Source organism: Brachycentrus maculatus, unplaced genomic scaffold (assembly GCF_059751285.1).
Source record: "Brachycentrus maculatus isolate JH-2025_06_01 unplaced genomic scaffold, ASM5975128v1 h1tg000049l, whole genome shotgun sequence".
Classification (NCBI taxonomy): domain Eukaryota; kingdom Metazoa; phylum Arthropoda; class Insecta; order Trichoptera; family Brachycentridae; genus Brachycentrus; species Brachycentrus maculatus.
Window position 1 is genome coordinate 609,117 of NW_028280803.1, and position 23,604 is coordinate 632,720.

Below are 23,604 nucleotides of genomic sequence, written 5' to 3' on the forward strand. Positions count from 1 at the left end.
CAAGGTTTCTAATTTGGTTCATATATATAGAACTTCAAGAATTTGAGTAGTGTGGTTGTCAATAATGGGTAGAATTGGTGAATATTACATGTGTGTAAAGTGATCACTTAAGCTAGCCTATGACGGTCGTCAGCCCCGTAAAAGCCCAGATTTCCATATACTTCTTCATCTTTGATGAGGTGTCAAAAATAATATGACTAATAAGTAAATAATAGGTAATTATAATTGATGAATGAAAGTGTAATAAATTGTGTAACATTTAAAAAATATCAATAGAATATGTGACATGTACATTGCAATTCTTACGTCATATTTTCTTTGTTTTCCTTGAAATTTTGCCAACTTTGAAGAGCTTCCGTGATGAGCTGATATTTTCCCTGCAACTCCGCAAGGCCGGCATTGTTCAGCTGATCCGCTTTCGGTTTATTCTGCATCCATCTCGAGAACCAAACTTCCAATGAAGAATATAAATTGGACCATTCGCCCAAGAGGCTGGATTTAACAGATTCTGCCTAGAAAAAAAAAAACAAAATTCATATCCCCCCCCACACACAGTTTTATTTTCTTCTTAACCCATTCACATATCAGTTTTTTTTTCAAAACATGTAAATAAAGACACTTTTTTAATGTATCCCCGCAAGTAAGAAAGTTGCCCCGCCCGGAGGGGAGGTTATATGGGTTGTCAAACAAGGAGGCGCTAATATTTTGCACCTGATAAAACGAGAACAAACATAGAAATAATCTTCAAATGCAGAAAAAGGTACCGCGCACTAAACATTTGATGTTTAGTGCGCGGTCCAACAGCCCGACCAATCACACCGCGCGCGTGGCTGCGGCGTCAACGGCATTCAAATTCAACCGAGTTATATAAATAAACTGTCTCATAAAATTATAACTTTTACTGTTTTACCAATAAATATGGTACATATAACTATTATGCACGTATTCCATTGTGTGACTAGATCAGAAATGTGAAAAATTAACATGAAAACTTGAAAAAATAACTCAATAAAACATTACACCTGGGATGTAAAGTTTTGATTTCTCACTGATTTTATTTGATATTTCAATCCAAAGGATAATTCTATCCTTACAGGGACATCTTTGGTTACGTGTCGTCAATAAATTTATATTAAAATTATAAGAAATAATGTATTACAAAAAGCTTTCTTTACTGATTTGTAGATATCACACGAAAGTATCTTTATAATATGAACTACCACGGATGGGGGCGTGGCTTAAACGGCGGCTGATTTGCAAATGTAAAAACATACCTACCGCCAACGTTTGGCGGCCGGTAGGCGGATGGGTTAAGCACATAGACAATTTAGGCATATTCCATAGACAATACCTGGTGGATGATCAGTTGTTCGTGGTTCTGCATGACAGATGATAAATTTTCCCACTGCTTGGCAAGGTGATCCAGAGATCTAATTCTTTCCCCGCCCCAAGCGCGTACCATACTTTGTTTTTTCCGTAAGCCGTCAAGAAGTGCTGTCATCTACAATTTTTTCAAAATATCTATCACACATCAATTTGCAGCATATCCGTCTGAGAGATCGCATTTCGACGCACTCAATACTTTCATCCTTTTTTGCCAGCTCCATGGTTCACTTCCATGCATTAGGATTGGGTACCAGCACCCTACTGTGTACTGCCAGGTTAGCTTTTGCTGTCAGGCTTTTATTCGCTATAACTGATTTCAGTGCACCATTAACTATGTTTCCAGTATTCGATCCCAAGTAACAGGTTCGATTCTCAGAGAGGGGGTGGTCAAATAAACACAAGTGATTTTTCACTATAATATTTATTCAATATTACCCTGGACTGGTACCTGAAGCGGAGGGATAATCACCTTTCCTTCTTGTGTTAAAGATCAAGATAACACTGTTTTTTATATGGTGCAGTGCCCTATGCACCATAGGGTGCGGATAAGGGTTTGGATTTAGTTTTAGGTTTGGAGAAATATTTGTGTTTTTATTATTTACACTGTAGTGTAATGGTCAGCACGCTCGGCTACCGTTCTGGAGGTCCCGGGTTCGATTCCCAGGGGGGTCAAATAAATATAAGTGATTTTTTCACTGTAATATTTATTCAATATTACCCTGGACTGGTACCTGAAGTGGAGGGCTGATCACCTTTCCTTCGTGTGTAAACGATCAAGATAACACTGTGTTCATATGAAGCAGTGCCCTATGCACCATTGGGGTGCGGATAAGGGTTTTATTATTATTATTATATTATTATTTACACAAATATTTCAATTTCATACCATTTCTGTGAGCCTAAGCGGCTCATTATTAGAAATAGGTAGAGTGGGTTCGAACCGGGAAACTCTGACTTAAGAGTCCGCGACACTAACCACGGGGCCACAACCCGACACAATAGAACTTGTATTTGACGAATCAGCATATTTCTATGAGGTATATTGCGAAACACAGCATTATCAGTACATATACGAAGGGCAACAGAGAGACAAAGTGACTTGAAGAAATATACCTGTGATTCTTGCTCTTTGAGGGAGCGGAATTCTTCGTTGGCGGCGGCTAGTTCCCTGGCGTTCTTGGGCACGCTCTGTCCGAGCGCGTTGCGGGCAGAGAGCATGTAGTCCTCCAGCGCGGCCGTGTCCCGCTGCGCGCTGGCCTGCAGCGACGTGGTCAGCGCCGCCCAGTAGCGCCGGTTGTGCGCCTCCAGCTCGCCCCGGAGAAAGGCGCTGCTGATCCAGATCCAGTCCACGCGCTCTTCTTCCCTGCCAACCCGCGTATTATCAAATAATCAATTATTTAAAAAAAAAAAAAAAATAATACTTGTGTTTTTAACCATGCCGCAAAAGTCATGCGTAAAAATAACTTACACGCAATTTACGATGAGTCGAGTGAAAAGGTAAAATTACCCTTCCCGCCCAACACCACCAGTCGAGTGAAACGGTCAACTTTACCCTTCCCACAGATAGTGTGTTGAATCCGCGACACTAACCATGGGACCACAACCTGACACTTTTTATTGTTACTATTTCTAGCGCTTTAACTCAAATTTACTTTATAAGTTTATTTTTATTTTTTGGGGTCAAGGGATTTTGCATCCCTTATGTCACTGCGACCATATTAGGTCTATTGTGACCTCCCTCTGTATTACAGCTCACTGCTAAGACCTACATGAGTCATGTAACCCACGACCTGTCTTGGTGGTAGGAGCTTCACTTTCTCGGATTCCAGTAGAGGTCCTACTTTATTAGTTTTTTAAATATTGTTTAAATATAGTTTTCATGATCTTTAACTTAATATAAATTATTTAATGAGTTGATTTTTTTATTGCAATGCAATATTTTTGTAACATTTTCAAAATTAAAGGCATTTCTAGAGCATTAGTGTACAGTCATCCTCCTTTTGCCAACTCCATACTTCAGATTACAGATTACTTCAGATTACAAACACATTACGGTTGCTACCAGATCTCGGTTGTGCACTGCTAGTTAGTATAAAAGCCAACAGTTTAACCGGTTAACTACCAAAACCGTCTTAAGATGCATAATTTTCTGTGAACGGAGCGCCGCTCATACAAAAATTGCGTCTTAAGACGCGCCATTATAAATGGGCTTTTACTAAAGAATATCAATTATTTAAAATGTACAAATATATTGAACGCAGAGTGACATCTATTGAGAATATCTTTGCATACTTAGAATTGAAACAGAATGTGTTTTTACCACTTTAAACGTAAATTAAAGTGAGCTTTGTCATCGGAACAACTAATGGCGCTCAGGGTTGTCCAATAATCCCCGAGTTGCCGTCACTGCCGAATCTGACGACAGTGATTTTAGTGTCGATTCTAATGATTTTTAATTTTCTAGTTTTTTAAAATCATAGTGTGTGTGTGTGTATACATTTAATATTAAACTAACATAAACAATTATTTTTGACATATAATTTCGTTTTCATTTTTTCTATGACAAATTTGGTGACAACCCTGCACCATGAACAATAAATTTTATGATTATGGATAAATGACTGCACGACTGGCGCACTCTTCATTTATTTGGTAAGTTTTATAAATAAACGTTATTACACTTTCAATAGCGATATGTTTAGAAGGTTTTATTTTTGTGGTAAAATTCGCGGCGTGCAGGGTACCGCGCCATACATGTACCTGCCGGCAGTTAAAAGGTTAAGTGTGTAGATAGGTTGGGTTTATTACATGGGCAGCTTGGCTATGGCCTGTCCGAGGGCCTTGCACTCCTTGAAGTTGCGGTCCCAGTCGGGCGGGTACCGGAGGTGCAGCTCGCACAGGCTGTCCAGGTCTCCGGCCGCCCCGAGAGCCCCCCAGTGGCTCCATCTCTTGATCACTTCCCTCACTTTCTCCAGAGTTTTCTCCACCTCCTGCAAGGCTCCGCCAATCAGCCAACTATTCCTAAACATACATACAGAAAAGGAATGAAAATTTATCAATATATTAAAATTTGTATCTATCTTTTTCGAACGAACCTATTGAAATTAACATGTTCTATTTTATTTACTGTTTCGGCATTCACTTTGTGGTAAGACATTATGAAATTGTAAAAGAAAAGCACTTGTTTTTTAGCACTTGAGTTATATTTATTTCATTATAACGACTAGTTTTGGAAGCTATGCTTCCATCTTCAGGAATAAATATAAACTAAAAGTATAAAAATTTATATTTAGACCTGAAGATAGAAGCACAGCTTCCTAAACTAGGCGTTATAATTAAATAAATATAACTCGAGTTGGAAAAAAACAAGTGTTTTCCTTTTACAATTTAACATGTTCTATGCGTATAAAATAATGTCATGAATTTGTAAATTTTTGAATTTTTACAACTTTGTTAAATAGCACAAGAAACATAAAATTACAGACAGGAAAAAGCTTTAAAAAACAAAGATATTGAATATAATGCAATAATATTACCTTGGAACGATAGAAGAAAAAATGGAATCACTCTCAGAAGTTGTAGGTTGGAGTCCTACAAAGTGATGAGGTAAGGCGATCAATTTCCTCAACTGCGCATGGCAACCCGCCCGCAGCTCTTCCAGCGGAGGCTGCAAACGTACTTCTTGCTGCCTATAGGAATGAGGGTAATAAAAATATATTAGACATCCCTATCCTTGGATGATAAGAGTAGAAACACGTAATACAGTAGAACCTCGATTATTTGGACCTTTGTTCTGGGTTTTCATTATTTATTGTTTCGACATTCACATTGTGGTATGACTTTTTTTTTCTTTTTTTAAATTCTTTTGCATTATACAAACATGACATAAATTCAAATACAAAAAAATGTGAATAAAATATGAATACAAAAAAACCCTATCCCACAAAGGCATGGCCTGTGTGTGGGTATACAATATAATTTAGGTCATAGTTAAGGGCACTGCCAAGAATACAATAGGTATTATAAGTAGAACTAGAATAATAGTGTTAATATAAAATACAAAAAATACTTGACTAAAGTAAAAAGTTAGCAAGCATGTACTACATGAGCGATACGTCTACAAGAAAAAGGAGCTTAAATCTGTCTCTTCAATAAACAATTTAGGCAAAATTTTAAATCTACACAAACTTAGGTAATTAAAATCTAACAAATATGAGTTTTGGAGCTATGAAAAATGTGTGGCTTTGCGCGGGTCTGGATTTACAAAAAGGGATTTCTAATAAATTATTCATTCTTTGGCTAGATTTATTATTATTTTTAGGAAATAAATGAAACATGATGAAATGAAAAACAAAACACATGTTTTATACCATTTGAGTATTTTATATTTTATATTTTATTATGACTAGTTTCAGAAGCTATGGATGCTTATTTACGACCTTTGTTATCGGGATTTTCAATATTTATTGATTCGGCATTCATTTTGTGGTATGACATGATGAAATTTAAAACAAAACACTTGTGTTACACCACTTGTGTTTCATATTTTATGACGACTACTTTCGGAAGCTACGGGTGCTACAGCATGCCATCTACGACCTTCGTTATCCAGATTTTCATTATTAATCGTTTTGGCATTCACTTACGACGTGACAAGACAAAATCAAAAACAAAACACTTGTTTTGTACCACTATATTTTATTATGATTATAGATTAATAAAAATAAAATTCAAATAACATGAATTTGCTGATTTGATTGAAGCGAATTGTGTCTACCGTTGTAACGTTGTAATGCATAACGTTTTGGTGTTTGCTTTATATGTTCTTCTCAACAATGTCCTGGAAAACGAATCATGCGCAATATTTGTAATTTGGCAACTTAAAAACAACTGCCTTCTTGAAGTAGAAATTGAATATTTGAATGAAAAGGGATTTAATATTGAAGCTATTTGTAAATCTAGACTATTTAGTAACTAAGTACTCATCCCTTTCACTGCCTATACTGAGGCACTTCTAGAAACTTGGTGGTGGTTTAACCAATTTGTATTTTTTTAAATAGGCATTAAAAGCTATTAAATGTGAATTAACATTAAAATTGAAATATTTTTTTTTGTTTCACATTTTCTAAAAATTTTGCAACTTACTTCATAAAAAAAAACAAAAAATTGCTTCGCAAGAGGTCTATCAGGAAGCCTAGATGCTTCTGTATCAGAGTATCTAGGCTTCCTAATAGACCTGGGAATCCGGTTGAAGCATTTAATGAATGTATCTGTCTTTCCTTGTCAATTATCATCTTTTTCGTCCATCCGGACTACCTTATCTCCATTAAGAACGGATAATCTAGGTTCTACTGTTTAAGAAATACCTGAAGATGAGTTCCGCTTTGATAACGGCCAAATGCGGTAGTGGATTTATCAGCGTACTACGATATTGGTGTTCGAGTGCTTTATAAAGCTGTATATCCCAGTGTGTTTTCCAAACTTTGTTGTTAGTGAAACCCTTTGCATCAACCTGAAAATTCATTTTAATAATCATTCTTCTTCTTCTTTCCATGTTCGCTCCCTAGGTGGAGCATATAATCATTAATACCAAATAAATAAATAAATATTTTTTAATCGCTGAATAATATTTATTTATTTATATTTTAGTAATTTTTTTGTAATAATGTTATTAATATGTATCAAAAAGTAATTTTTTTCTGATTTACAGTGTACGGCTGTCCAAACTTAAAACACAGTAAGGAACATTTTTTTTAAGGTAGGTATTATTAAGTAGAATCTACTTATGTAGTACAAAAATGCAAAAAAAAACGTTCCACAAAAAAATGTCCCTTACTGTGTTTTGAGTTTGGACAGCCGTGCAGTGGTTCAGGCTACCGTGTAGACAAAGATAAAAAATGAAATAAATGATGTTATTTAAAATTGCTTTTTTTTTAAACCATTGAAAAGAATAAATATTTTTAACAACTGGTTCAGTCCATATTGACTTACAACTTGAAAATGTGCCCCACGTGACCCTACAAAGGTTCCAAAGAAAATTGATTACCTTATCAACTATGTCCCTCATTTGCCTCACTCCTTTTTTCCAGTCGGCTTGTTTTTGGAGAAGTTCCGTGTCCATCAACTTCATGACAATATTCCTCATAGAAATATGCTGATTCGTCAAATACGTGTTCTAAAAGAATATTTATAATATTATAAAGATTGCCTTTTGCAAGCTGTGCTTCTTGACAATTGTATAAAAGACCTGCTGGTGACGAAGGTGTATAGTGTGTGCGAGGAAAGTGATTTTCCGATGAATGTTGACAAATCCAAAGTCATGGTTTTTGAAAGAGATATAGTAGATATAGATATAAAATAATAGTAAATGGGGAAATTTTGAAATAGGTAGATGATTTCGTATATTTGGGAAGTATGTTTTCAAGGGATAGAAAGATCGATAAAGATATCAAAAATATATTGAATGCTGGGAACAAGGTGAATGGTTCACTAAAATCAGTTATGGCAAATAAAACCTATCACCAAAAGCTAGCCTGGGAGTACACAAATGAATCCTGGTTTTAACTCTGATGTACGGAAGTGAAGTAAGGAATTGGCATAAGAAAGATGATAATAGACTGAGTGTAATCAAGATGCATTCTTGCATAGGAATGTGCAGCAAAACGATGTATGATAGATATTCAAATGATGTTATAAGGAAAGAAATCAAGGCTGAGATAAGCATCATTGATAAAATTAAGAAAGGTGTGTTCAAATGGTGTGGGCATGTGAATCGAATGAGTGAAGAAAGAACAGTAAAACAAATTTACGAGGCAAATGTAGAAACAGAAGAAATCTTCCCATGAACAAGTATTTCAAATACTTGGGGCGTGGTCAGGTCAGGAATGGGAATAATCGGCGGGCATATTTGAGATGCATAAATGTGGAAAAGGCGAATATTGTTTACAAAGATAGATTGGTGTGGCATCCTATTCCCTCTGGCTACTCTAAGTGGCATAATGGTTAGTTATGGCACTTTAAAATCTGTATTCTTGACATACCTGTGTCACGAGATTCGATACAGCTTCCTTGAGTTTATCTACATATCTGGCGACCAGTTCTATATCCTTCCACGGCACTGCTGATTGCTCTTTTACAAGGGCTGCTAGCTTCACTGCCCCTTGCAACATCATGGGACGCTGGGATAAGATCATACGCTCCGCCTGAGTGTTGTGAAAATTTGCAACCTGGGAAATGTAAACACCGAATAATGATATATTATTTCTCAAAATAATGTATCACAATGATCGACAAAGTTAATGCTTTCAATATTTAAAATATATTCAAAATAGCGAATAATGACATCATAAAACAATAAGAAAAACATGTATATATATTAAATACAAGATATTAAGTAAACTAATGCATCTCAAGGTAAACTTTCTCATAACTAGTGCCATTAATTGAGATTTCTGCTTTTATTGATCTGGCTGTGTTATTGATATTTACACACACACGCACACGCATACACATACAGAAAAAAGTCACTGCCTGCTCTAGGACTTGAACCCAGGACTTTTAAAGTGATAAAGTGACCACTTAAGCCAAATCAAATCCCAGGTTTATGTCAGTAAGTTTGTGATAATTAGAGGCTTTGTGATAATAACACATTATGAAATGCATGTTCTCAATTCGGATTAATTTATGTTATTTATTGTTTTGGCATTCACTTTGTGGTTAGACATGATTAAATTTTAAATAAATCAATTTTTTTACCACTTGTTATATTTTTACAACTAGTTTTGGAAGCTATAGATGCTTCCACCTACGTGTTTAAATATAAACTCTATATATAAAATCTAGTGTTTATTCAAATCTGCAGATAGGAGCATCTGTAGCTTCCAAAACTAGCCGTAACAATATAATACTCAAGTGGTGTACTCCGCATGCCTCCCGAGAGCCTTAATCAAGCTTGCCTCCTTAATAAGGCATCAGGTTCGAGCCCTCCAGGACAACCACTGCTGACAATTCGTTAGCAGTTTTCGTCTGAACTGACTTGGGAGGATGCAAGAGAGCTGGCGGCCGACAGAGAAACCAGGAGACAGTTTGTGGACTCCAAATGCTACACATAGGGAGCGAATATAGTCAAATAAAATGAATTATTAATAATTTAATCGGGTTATTTTGTTGTCAATACCTGCTGCAAAGATCTCGCATGTTCCATAAACTGAGCTGCGTGATTAACAGCTTCCTTGACAGCCATGGGGACTGCAAAGCCGAGGGCTGACATGTGACGGATGTCTCTCTCCAGAGACACTAAACGAGGGTTGAATGTCACGTGCATCAGATTGTTTTCTGCAGAAAACACCACAACTGGAGATTCGGGAGATAGAATAAGGGTTTTGTTGTTTAATTCAACCTGAAAATGTAGAAAATTACACAATTTAAATTCTTTAAACCTTACATACAAAGCACTTAAGTTTTTATTGGTCATATCTCTTCAATTAATTCACCATAAAATATGAGAATAGTGTATTTTTTTAGTATAATTACCTGAAGCTCTCTCGTCCAATCTTCATAAAGTTGCGTTTGAGAGTTTGTCAGATCTTTATTGACAGATACTACCAAATCTTTCAGTTCGACATTTCCATCCAAATTTTTGAGAAGGTTTTCTATGATATTCTCAATCTCAGATACCTGTTGATATAAATAAATAAATTAAAAAGTATTTGAATAGACTCAAAGGACATGTCTTCTTTTAACTATTATCCGCATCTAAAGGTGCACGGAGCACCGCATCATATGGACGCAGTGTTTTCCTGACCATTAATCGCAAGAAGGCAAGGTGATCAGTCCGGTGGTCTTTGTACCCGCCTATGGTGATATTAAATATCTTCTTCTTCATCTGGGAATTGAACCCACAACCTCCAGCGCAGTAGTCAAACACAGTTACCACTACACATTGAAGGTGGACACAGGACATGTAAATAATAATATTTGCATGTTATACATCAAACAAAATATAACATATGACCTCTTTTGGTCAAAAGAACTTTGATTGTTATGCAATAAAGTTGTACAACCTGCTTCCATTACCCATAAGTCATAAAAACACTACACAACAGACGTACTTGAAAGGGAGACATGACATGACATGACATGACAAGAATGATCCCTACTCCTTTCAAAGTGGAGACATCGTATGGTATACGGATGGATTGAAAAAAGACGGTCGGGCAGGCTCTGGAATCTTTGGCGTCCACCCCAAACTGAACAAATCAACTTGTCTAGGAGAATACGCCACTGTTTTTCAGGCTGAAATGAGCGCAATTATGGAGTGCGCCCACATGAACCTATACCGATCATACTTTAACAAAAAGATCTACATCCTCTCGGACAGCCAGGCGGCGCTTAAGGCCGTAGGCTCCGTTGAGATAAGATCTAAACTAATCTATGAATGCAGAGGCTCTAAACCGCCTGGGCGAGAGAAACGCGGTAAGGCTGGTTTGGGTACCCGGGCATTGCGGTGTCATGGGCAACGAAGCTGCCGATAAACTTGCAAGAACTGGTGCTGAGAGGCCACCAATGGGCCCTGAGCCCATATGCGGACTGACACTCAGCACTATCAAGTTTAGTCTAAAAAACTGGGACGTGGACAAGAGCCAAGAGATCTGGTCCAACAGCTCAGGGATGAAACACGCAAAAGTAAAAATCATGGGGTACTCGCGGAAATTCAACACAGAAGTTCTAAAGCATTGCAAAAAACAAATAAGGAAATCCTAACCAGGAACTTGACAGGACACTGCAGACTGAGGAATGGAGACATGACAAAAATTGACTACATGACTCCCCAGTATGCAGATTTTGTATGGAGGATAACGAAATGCCAATCCACATTCTCTATTATTGTGACACACTCGCTCGAAAACGAAGTCATATCCTTGGAGGACCACTGCTGGACTCCGAGAAGGTGAAGCTGCTACCACCAAGACAGGTCGTGAGTTACATGACACATGTAGGTCTTGAGAGTGAGCTGTGATACAGAGGGAGGTCACAATAGACCTAATATGGTTGCAGTGACCTCACAAAAAAAAATCATTAAAAAATAAGTATGAAAGAGCTATACATAAATGAATAATAGAGGTGGGTAGATCTGAAATAGTTTGCATCATTCTGTCATGTTTGATGGCCAACATTTGATTGAATTTCCTAATTTTATTTTTCATATATTTAGTTTTATAAATAAGTACTCTAAAATGTGCATTCAGCGGGGGAAAACTCAGTGAGGACATAATAATATAATTTGTTATTATGTGTATGATAAAATTTAAATAAATAAATACTTTATTCATCATTTTTTTAGTCCACTGCAGCTGTTGCACTAATGGCGACATATCCGGTGTAGTAAACTCATTATCCGGACTGGTTTTCTCCTCCGCAATCTGGCTTTCAATCCCCTTTAGCAGTCCTCCCAATGCGTTGCAGAATACTTCACACTCTTTCTGGAGAGCGGCGCGGACTGTGGGCCGCTCAATCAGCGCGGAATATCTTCCAAACTCATGAAGCATCTGAAATAGTTGTAATTTGAAAAAAAAAACAAAGCGACATAATAAAAAAATCCTTGTTCAAGTATCTGGGTTTCTCCACTGGGAGTTATTTGTTCATTTTGACATCTCAACGTAGATGAAGAAGAATATGGAAGTTGGGTATTTACAGGGTTTATGACCTGTCATAGGCTGGTTAAGTAATCACTTTACACACATGTAACATTCACCAATTCTACCCATTATTGACAACCACACTACTCAAATTCTTGGAAGTTCTATATATATATATATATATATATATATATATATATATATATATATATATATATATATGAACCAATTTTGAAACATTGTTCTTGAATCACTAGAACTTCACTAGAGACATCTATTGGTGAGATGAAAAGAAGCATTTTATTGAGCAGAAACTCTTTTATTAGTATTTGAGGTCCGAATCCTGAAATACACGTGTAACATTCTCCTACATATTCATAAATCTCATGACCTCTTATGCGTGTCAGTTTTATCTTACATACATCTTAATAAAACAGTCTCAACTAAATAAAAAAAGCTTTCTCAAACCAACCATAGATGCCTCCACCAGTGAACTCGCATATAAAGCGTCATGAGATTAATGATATATGTAGGAGTTCCAAAAATTTCAGTAATATGGTTGTCAGTAATGGATAGAATGGTGAATGTGCATGTGTGTGTAAAGTGATTCTCTTAATCAGCCTATGACAGGTCATAAGCCATGTAAATACCTAGATTTCTATATTCTTTTTCTAATGGGTAGAATGGTGAATGTTGCTTGTGTGTAAAGTGATTCTCTTAATCAACAAAAATATTTACACCAGTGAACATGATTTATCGCAACATTGGCAATTTTGACATAAATCATGTATTAGAGGAAGACCGAGAAAAACTTGGCATGATCAGGTATGCCAAATACTTGAAAGCGGTCAGAAGTCGAAACAATCGGCGGGTATGTATGAGGAGATGCATGAACGTGGAAGGGGCGAAGAATGTTTTCAAAGACAGAGTGGTGTAGCGTTCTATTCTTTCTGCCTACCACTGCGGAGAAGCGGCGTGATGGTTAGTTAGTTAGTTAGAAATCACGTCATAAATCATGTTTTGTATTGGTCGTATACATACGACAATACTCCTGGAAAGGTTAAAAGATGATTCATAGTTATTTACCTGTTTTGTCGACGATCCTACCAATCTCGGACGCAGCTTGGAAGCTATTCTGTCTTCGGCTGGTTTAAGAAGGCGTTCAAATTGGGACCTTGCCTTGGCCCAGTTGGCATTACTGCTCGGAGTACATTGCCATATGTTTAGCCCTAAATAATGAAAAACTCATGTTTTGAATATTGAAAGCATTATCTTTGTGGATCATAATGATATACTGTTTTGAGAAATTAAAGGATTTGTTTTTTGATCCACTCACATTTTTATTAACAACCAACTAGTTTCGGCAACAACCTGTTGCCCTCTTCAGGGTTTATTTAAGACTAAATAGTTTTAAATGAACCCTGAAGAGGGCAACATGTTGTTGCCTAAACTAGTTGGTTGTTAATAAAAAATTGAGTGGATCAAAAAACAAAGTCTTTTTATTTCTCAAAATAATAAAAACTCATGTCATTAGTAAAAAATACATATTTAGAGAATTATAACAAATGTATAGCAGAACGTTGTATGATAGATGTTCGAATAGTGATATCGTAGCCGTACAGGAGAAAGTGACCAACTAACAAAAGGTAAAATGCTCAGGAGGGCCATTTAAGTCACTTTTGCTTGGCAAGAAAATAAACATCAATGCAGTTAGTAATTTTTACCAAGTCAATATATTATACTTACAAGTTTAAAATCCTTTGGGATGTTTTTCAGGACAATATAAGCTAGTAAGATATCAAATAGTCAATTATCACGGTTTTGTAAAAAAATACACTTGGTCACTTTCTCCTGTATGACTACGAAATAAGGAAATAATGCAAGGCTGAGATGAGCATTATCAATAAAATTAAGAAAAGTGTGTTAAGATGTGAATCAAGCATGTGAATCGAATGAGTGAGGAAATAATAGTAAAATAAAGAGATACGGATAAAATAAGAGTCTACGGCACTAACTACGGGACCACAACCCGACACTATGTATGAAAGTGGAAGAGGCGAAGATTGTTTGCAAAGACGGAGTGGTGTGGCGTTCTTTTCTATCTGCCTACCTCTGCAGAGAACCGGGTTGATGGTTAGTTAGTTAGTTTAGGAATATATAAGTATGATTAATAAATTTCATAAAAAAAACTGTACAATGAATAATTATCCTCATAATATATTAAAAATATCTTACCTTCAAAGGATTGAAACATTTTAGATGTCTTTAATTCATCTTGTTCAGACGCTGACAGAAGTTTCGTAAGTTGTGAATGAATGGATCGCACATCCGTAACCTGAAATAAACATAACAAATGAGGTTCAATTAAACAAGAGAGATTCACAATTTTATGAGTGTGTCCAAATTTTCATATTATTTTTTGACATCTCATCAAAGATGAAGAAGAATATGGAAGTCTGGGCATTTACGGGGCTGACAACCGTCATAGGCTGGTTTAAGTGATCACTTTACACACGTGTAACATTCACCAATTCTACCCATTATTGACAACCACACCACTTAAATTCTTGGAAGTTCTGTATATATGAACCAATTTAGAAACCTTGTTCATGAACCACTAGAACTTCACTAGAGACATCTATTGGTGAGATGTAAAGAAGCTTTTTATTAAGCAGAAACTCTTATATTAGTATGTGAGGTCCGAATCCTGGATTATAATCACACACATGAGAAACGCCAGAAAATATCATTTTCATTTTTATTGTTAAAGCTTATAATTTGACCAGACAATTTATTTTGAGTGTGTCCAAAAACTTGTTCACAAAATCTGGATTATCTCCAATTACAGGAGTTATTTTCATATTATTTTTTGACATCTCATCAAAGATGAAGAAGAATATGGAAGTCTGGTCATTTACGGGGCTGACGACCGTCATAGGCTGGTTTATACATACATCTCACCAATAGATGTCTCTAGTGAAGTTCTAGTGATTCAAGAACAAGGTTTCGTAATTGGTTTATATATACAGAACTTCCAAGAATTTAAGTGGTGTGGTTGTCAATAATGGGTAGAATTGGTGAATGTTACACGTGTGTAAAGTGATCACTTAAACCAGCCTATGATGGTCGTCAGCCCCGTAAATGCCCAGACTTCCATATTCTTCTTCATCTTTGATGAGATGTCAAAAAATGATATGAAAATAACTCCTGTAATTGGAGATAATCCAGATTTTGTGAACAAGTTTTTGGACACACTCAAAATGTTGTCCAAATTTTAGTTAAAAATTCAGGATTTCGCTTCACCAAAGAGTTATTTCCAAAAGATTTTCAATTGATATCACAATGTAGATGATGAAGAATATGGAAGTCAGGGAATTTACAATATACGTCATCATTTCATCATTGGTAGAGAGGTTGAATGCATATTTATGAAGCTATCAGTTAAACCAGCCTATGACAGGTTAAAAATCCTGTAAATATCCAGACATTTATATTCTTTTTCATCTTTATTGCAATATCAATAAAAATCTTGAAACAAGAAAGACTATCACTCATTTCACTCTCATAAATTAAAATTATTACACCTTGTTCCATATAAAGGCCAAATTATGAATTATCTTGAAAATTTGGAAATCCAATAAAACCTAAATTCTAATAATAATTTATTAAATAATATATTGTTTCAAAATTCTTCACCGTTGCTTTCCATTTTTTCTTTGTTTTAAAACTCCGCCCCTTGACTAACCCTTTCCCTTTACTTTCCCCTTTCCTTATTTATAGAACAATTTTATATTTTATATTTTAGTTATTATACAGACCTGAATGATGGAAGTTTAACTTCTGAAACATGTAGTCTATAATAAAACTCAAGTGGTAAAAAACAAGTGTTTTCTTTAATCATTGTAACATGTCTTACCACAAAGTTAATGCCGAAACAATAAATAAAGAAAGACTATATTTTAGTCAGAACGTTAAACAGTAATGGCACTACACAATGGAGTCCTGGTACCAACTCTAATGTATGGACGTGAAGCATGGAGTTGGCAAAAGAATAAAAGTAGACTAATGTAGTCAAAATGCGATTTCTTATAAAAATATGTGGAAAAATTATGTATGATAGATGCTCGAATAATGAAATAAGGATAGAACGCAAGGCTCAGATAAGCATTAAAAACGAAATTAAGAAAGGTGTGTTGAGATAGTTTGAACACATAGATTAAATGAGTGAAGAAAGAACAGTCAAACAAATTTATGAGGCGAAAGTAGTTTGAAATAGGAGCAGAGAAAGTCCAAGGAAAACTTGGCATGATCAAATATTGCCAATACTTGAAAGAAGTCAGGTCAAGGGTCGGAATAATTAACAGGTATGTATGAGCTGATGCGTGAACATGGAAGAATAATAATAAAAATAAATAAAACCCTTATCCGCACCCCAATGGTGCACAGGGCACTGCGTCATATAAACGCAGAATTATCTTGATCGTTTACACATGAAGGAAAGGTGATCAGCCCTCCGCTTCAGGTACCAGTCCAGGGTGGTAATATTGAATAAATATTACAGTGAAAAAATCACTTATATTTATTTGACCCCCCCTGGGAATCGAACCCGGAACCTCCAGAACGGTAGCCGAGCGTGCTGACCATTACACTACGGAGACGGACATAGGAGGCGAAGATTACTTTTAGAGACAGAGTGGTGTGGCATCCTATTCTCTTTGCCTACCCCAGCAGAGAAGTGGTGTGATCATGAGTTAGTTTTTTTTTAAAAAGTCATGTTTAATGTTCGATTCTCAATTGTAGTAAATGAACATGGATTGGCTGTTGAAACTTCACCTGTTTGAGTCTCTCTTGAAATGATTTCAAGTAGTGCGGCACGTGCGGCTGGCCCTCCCAGGCGTGCAGGGAGTGGTGCGGCCAGTACTTCTGCGTGAGAGAGTGGCACGCGGAGAGCCAGCAGGTGGCCACCGCCACACAGTCCTGCAACACGCCCAGCACGCTGCCGTCGGCACCCCATGCACTCACGCCGCCAAGAATGTCTTGGAGTCTTACGACGCAGGTGTTTCCTACAAATACCAAACATGTCTTGCACTTAGATATTTCAGTTATCAGTGTGGAGCGCTAGGCAGAAATGGAATTGATACAGCTTTAACCTTTCTGGGAATATAGATGTGAATGAACTTCGGTGCGAATTTTCCCCTAAGGAGTATCGACGTTAATTTATTTATTAATTTTAATTTTTGTCCGCCTCCGTAGTGTAATGGTCAGCACGCTCGGCTACAGTTCTGGAGGTCCCGGGTTCGATTCCCAAGGGGGGTAAAATAAATACAAGTGATTTTTTCACTGTAATATTTATTCAATATTACCATGGACTGGTACCTGAAGCGGAGGGCTGATCACCTTTCCTTCATGTGTAAACGATCAAGATAACACTGCGTTTATATGACACAGTGCCCTATGCACCATTGGGGTGCGGATAAGGGTTTTATTTTAATATATAATTTTAATTTTAATTTCTTTAGTTAGCTTATATTACATTTAATACAAACTATTTTTTTTCACTTAATTTATATCACATATATATTTACATCTTCTCACAGTAAAAAAACACTTATTTTTAAGTTTTTCAACTCTTTTCATTCTTAATACATTAAGTCATCTCATCATACATTTTAAAACCCATAATACATTATCCAATTTTGCAACTCTTTTTTTCAAAAATGGCAGTCTTATTTTGTCCTTATTTCTAGTACTACGTTCATGATAATTTTTGTTTAAAACTATTTTATCCATAAAATATTTGGGTAATTTATCGTTAAAAAATTTATGTACAAAAAAAACATATTCTCTTTTTTATAGGTAACCAGTTGAGTTCTTCTCTCATTTTTTTCTACAATCTTATATCTGTTTTTCTTAAGTACTATTCTCATAGCTTTATTTTGAATAATCTCGTCAATAAACGTCGAAGTCCGTCTGTCAGTTGGTATGATGTAACTTGTATAGCAATGACATCTGTGTTTATTTGTATGTAATTTTGTCATAAAATAAAACCTTGAGATGGTGAATTTTATTTCTTTTATTTATTTTTACATAATTTCTATAAAACATGAAATTATAAATGTGGAATTGTTTAAATGGCTTTATTTTTATTAATGCAACTATTATTATTTTTGGCATCTCATCAAAGATGAAGAAGAATATGGAAGTCTGGGCATTTACGGGGCTTACGACCGTCATAGGCTGGTTTAAGTGATCACTTTACACACGTGTAACATTCACCAATTCTACCCATTATTGACAACCACACTACTCAAATTCTTGGAAGTTCTATATATATGAACCAATTTAGAAACCTTGTTCATGAATCACTAGAACTTCACTAGAGACATCTATTGGTGAGATGTAAAGAAGCTTTTTATTAAGCAGAAACTCTTATATTAGTATGTGAGATCCGAATCCTGGATTATAATCACACACATGAGAAACGCCAGAAAATACCATTTTCAATTTTATTATTAAGCTTAATAAGCTTATTAAGCTTAATAATAAAATTTTTGAGAATTTGAGTAGTGTGGTTGTCAATAATGGGTAGAATTGGTGAATGTTACACGTGTGTAAAGTGATCACTTAAACCAGCCTATGACGGTCGTAAGCCCCGTAAATGCCCAGACTTCCATATTCTTCTTCATCTTTGATGAGATGTCAAAAATAATATGAAAATAACTCCTGTAATTGGAGATAATCCAGATTTTGTGAACAAGTATTTGGACACACTCAAAATGTTGTAAATGTAACTATTGTTTATTATATACTTTTTTAAATGTAAAACTGTACAATACCCGAACAAATAAAAAAAAATAAAAAAATCAAAGGATTAAAAAAAAGGACCCACTCTTAAGAGACAGTCGGACATCAAGATAGGTTAATTGTAATCAAAATAATAATAATGCAGTTTAATACCAATAACGTCCATGAGATGAATCATCCTTTTCTGTGGGTAAATATATGTTGAATGTCTCCACAAATCATCCAACAGCCCTGCAGAACTCTCCAAAGCCTCTTGGATTTCAGAAATGGAGTTTATTTCTAATGATCTGCAAAAAAAAGAAGGGATACTGAAAAAATTTAGTAATTTTATTTTCATTTATGTATTAATTTTAAATCAAACACAGATTTTTTGAGTCTACTTAGTTGTATTTTATTAACAAAAACACATAAAAAATTATATTGTGACAATTGTTTCGCCTTGTTAGGGCATTATCAAACGAATGTGAAGATCAAATGGACTACGGTCCTTATGTAGCTATACAATTCTAAGTGACAGTTTTAACACGTGCAGCAATAATTTATGGGAGACAGCAATATAATTTTTTATGTGTTTTTGTTAATAAAATACAACTTAGTAGACTCAAAAAATCTGTGTTTGATTTAAAATTAATACATAAATTAAAATGGAGTTCTACAAATTAAACGCCAAATCAATAAATAAAAATAAAAAATGTTTTATTTTCACTCACATCCCATATTGCATGTCATTGAGAATTTTCAATAAAATTTATATAACAAAAAGTTATATCCATCTTCCATTTAGTCGATATCAGTGATCGATAGATTCTCCACGACAAGCAAAACTATTATTAAGACTAATCGGGAGTAAGAGGGTAAGTTGAGTGTTAGTAGGCGAGATTTAAATATAAAATAATAGAACAGTTGTATAAGACCACTTTTTTTAGTTTATTAATGTAAACACGACTAGTTTTGAGAACTAAAGATGTTCAAGTTAATAGGTGAAAATACAAACAGTTTGTATTTTCACTTGTTTATGAGAACATTTGTAGTTCTCAAAACATGTCATGTTTACATCAAGGATCTCAAAAAAGTGGTCTTGTACAAATGTTTTATTTTTATATTCAAATTATCATTATTACTCAAAGTATTATTGTCCACCTCCATAGTGTAATGGTCAGCACGCTAGCTACCGTACTGGAGGTCCCGGGTTCGATTCCCAGGGGGGGACAAATAAATATATAAGTGATTTTTTCACTCTAATATTTATTCGATATTACCCTGGACTGGTACCTGAAACGGAGGGCTGATCACCTTTTCTTCATGTGTTAACGATCAAGATAACACTGCGTTTATATGATGCAGTGCCCTATGCACCATTGGGGTGCGGATAAGGGTTTGAAATTAAATGAAATTACTCAAAGTTAATGCCAAATCAATAAATAAGTGAAGAGAGAGTACAGTCTCTCATGAAAAAGATGGACCAACCAAATAAGGGAGTTAACATGGTTCTTGTTAAAAGTTGCCTTCAATTTGGTCCAGGACCAAGAAGAAGACAAATAGAGCCCGACATTCCGGAGACCACTACTCAAAGTATTAAGTACTAGTGAAAATATTTGTAAGTAAATGTATGTAAAATTAAATAATCAATAATTAAAAGTTATTTTAGGAATCAAAAGCGTTAAATACCTTATCTCTTCTGCTAAAGGTTTCAATATGGATATGAATGACTGCGCCATATCGGTTTGTTTCCGAGTTTTACTATCGGCAGCAATGGTTTTCCAATATTCCAGTTCATCATCTACGGTTAACACAACTGAAAACCAATCAAACAAGAAATAAACCTTCACAACATTTTGAGTGCGTCCAACTACTTCTTCCTGATATCACTTGGTCGTATGCCCTATAAATGTCCGGACTTCCAATATTAAATTAAATAACATATAAAAATAATAAATTAAACTATTTTTTGCAAATTTATAAGAAATCCCATTCAATCACTTTTTGATATTAAAAGCACCCCATTTGCACGTCTCTTCGAGGTTCTTTTGTTTGGTGGTGGTGAAACTGGATCAGATCATTTCGCTGACGGTTAATCCAGGTTTTTGGGGAGATGATATTAGTAAAAATCTTCTTCTTCTTCTTCTTCTTTTTGTAGATCCTAGGGATCTGTTTGTGCCTCCGCATGTCGCTCTTGGGATGTTGACTCCCAGCTGTCTTTCCATCTTTTAGGAGTTCTGCCTGGGGGTCTGCGTCCTTCAGGATTACCTTGAAGGGCGATACGTGGAAGTCTGTCTTCTGACATTCTGTTTATATGTTCTTTCCAGTATTGCCTTCGTTGTCGTCCTCACCTCACCATATCCTCCGTCTTACACATGCTCCGGATGTCGGTATTTCTTACTCAGTCTCGCAATGTGTTTCCGGTTATGGATCGGAGAGTCTTCATCTCGGAGGTTTGAAGTTGAGATTTTATTCCAGGTTTTCGGGAGATGATATTAGTAAAAATCATTAAGCTTTACTAATTTTATGAGTATGTTTGCCTCAGTAATGTAATGGTCAGTACGCTCGGCTACCGTACTGAAGGTCTCGGGTTCAATTCCCAGGGGGGAGGTCAAATAAATATATAAGTGGGTTTTTCATGGGTTTCATCGGATGGTATAGTGTTAACATAATGAAAATAACAGAGATGTAACAGATTTGAATAATTTCCGGTCTGTAGTTTACTCAAGCACGCCTTGTCATGTACTTCAATCACATCTTGTCGTGTGCCTCAAGTGCGGCTTACTACATATGTTTCTCAAGTAGGTATTGTCGCATAGTTCAAGTCACACTTACAGAGCAACCATAACTCATTACATATTGTTCTTATTTTATTATTTACTGCATGACTAAAATAAAAGCATAAATATACCCATCAAACTTGGGGCACCGTCCTTCCCATATGCGGTTGTTCTGAGAGCCGCTTCCAAATGTGATAACATCTCCTGGATCTTTGGATCCAATGACATTGAATTATCCTGGAAAATAATAATGAGAAAGCGTTTATTTTTTTTATTTAAACTATTTTTTTATTTCATAAATCTTCATTTTAAAAAATTGCTGAGATATTTCCGCCCTGAGATTTTTTTTAAATTACCAATTGTAAGAGGGGTCCATATATGTGGTGTAATGCAAGGCATAAAGATTCCACAGGATTATTTGTAAAAGCCGTAATGCTGACATGTTGAAGTGCATCATCAGATTCCAATACAACGGGAGAGATTTTATAAAAGAAAAGACATCCAGTTTCTCCCTTAATTATCTAAAAACAAAGACAACATATTAAATTGTCAATCTAAAATATATTTTTGTTGTGTTCAAGGGTGTCAGATAATTTTATAAAGTAAATACTTTCAAAATAACATGAAAAGAGTCAACTTCGGAGTTACTTTCTCACTTTCTCCCTTAATTATCTAAAAACAAAGACAACATATTAAATTGTCAATCTTAAATATATTTTTGTTGTGTTCAAGGTTGTCTGATATTTTTTTAAAAGTAAATACTTTCAAAATAACATGAAAATAGTTAACCTTGGAGCTACTTTCTCAGTTTCTCCCTGAATTATCCAAAAACAAAGACAACATATTAAATTGTCAATCTAAAATATGTTTTTGTTGTGTTTAAGTTTGTCTGATATATTTTTTAAGGTAAATACTTTCAAAATAACATGAAAATAGTGAACCTCGCAGTTACTTTCTCAGTTTTTTCCCTTAATTATCTAAAAACAAAGACAACATATTAAATTGCCAATCTAAAAGATTTTTTGCTGTGTTCAAGAGTGTGCCGGATAAAATATTAAAGGTAAATAAATACTTTCAAAATAACATGAAAATAGTCAACCTCAGAGTTATATTGCAGTGAATTGTTGTCGGATGTTACGCTTAAAGTAAGGCATTGAGCTTCAGTCACAAACTTTTCCAAAGCCTCGGGTTTGTTTACCGGTTGTGTTAATTCATCTGCACCAAAGTAATTACCTATAATAAAATCACAATTGTTAGTTTTGATGCAAAAAGTACTTTTTTTTTACGAGAAACGGAAATATTTTATAAAGTTCTACTGACAAGTGGTCGCCGATATAAATTTCCTAATCCTGTCAGTCATGTTGGATGTAATTTAACACGGTTTTCAAAAATATATATTCGATGTATCATTGCAAAATAACGAAATTAACTTTGATAAAATCCATATTACATCCAATTATAGGACATATATAATATAGTAAAACTCAGACACTTCAAATATTTGAAGTTCAAGAATTTTATTTTCAAATTTGTCACTATAGCAACAGAAAGCGGAAATAGTGCTGCTATTATAAAAATTATATTTGAAGGGGAAGGAAGGCACAAAACTACCGTGAAATAAAATGGGAACATAACCACAGCTCACATGCATATTATTATTGTCACCAATAATGACTTGAATACTTTTTTTCTGAGAGTGCATATAGGTTGAATATATCTATAAATCATTTAACATTAATTCTGAACGTTTTACAACATCTTCCATTTCATTTATAGAACAGATAATTATTTATTATGTTTTAGTTTACATTTAGACCTGAGGATGGAGGCTTAACTTCCGAAATTAGCCATCATAATAAAATAAACTTATGTGGTAAAAAAACCAAATGTTTTTCTTTTACAATTTCATCTTTCATTTCCAAGATGAATTTTGTTTTCAGTATCTAAAATACTATTATGTAGTGATATAAGGGGTAAGAATAGCGATAATAATGAAAAAGTAAATTTTGATAATTTAC

The 23,604-nt window shown here is 35.1% G+C and overlaps 1 protein-coding gene across 1 annotated transcript; it reads right to left on the bottom strand.

The window, feature by feature from the left end:
- Positions 1–302: 302 nt before the first annotated feature.
- Positions 303–23,038, bottom strand: LOC148312157 (cytoplasmic dynein 2 heavy chain 1-like). The gene is made up of 20 exons (XM_088277638.1): positions 22,907–23,038; positions 22,686–22,819; positions 21,943–22,107; positions 21,718–21,823; positions 20,496–20,622; positions 18,981–19,114; positions 16,857–17,086; positions 14,259–14,358; positions 13,110–13,252; positions 11,709–11,933; positions 9,919–10,062; positions 9,563–9,784; positions 8,427–8,612; positions 7,433–7,561; positions 6,753–6,898; positions 4,923–5,075; positions 4,195–4,407; positions 2,500–2,749; positions 1,352–1,501; positions 303–512 (listed from the first exon to the last, which is right to left on the bottom strand). Exons 1-20 carry the CDS (start codon positions 22,944–22,946, stop codon positions 303–305), a joined length of 3,207 nt encoding a protein of 1,068 aa, XP_088133764.1. The 5' UTR covers positions 22,947–23,038.
- Between the last annotated feature and the right edge of the window lie 566 nt (positions 23,039–23,604).

What these genes read in the sequence shown, in the direction of transcription:
- LOC148312157 (XM_088277638.1), bottom strand. Translation starts at nt 22,946, where the DNA reads ATGACTGACAGGATTAGGAAATTTATATCGGCGACCACTT. An exon ending in CTAAAAAAATGATGAATAAA is followed by an intron (nt 10,063 to 11,708) that starts GTATTTATTTAT and finishes TTATATCAACAG; the next exon opens with GTATCTGAGATTGAGAATAT. An exon ending in TTTTCTTCTATCGTTCCAAG is followed by an intron (nt 4,408 to 4,922) that starts GTAATATTATTG and finishes ATGTATGTTTAG; the next exon opens with GAATAGTTGGCTGATTGGCG.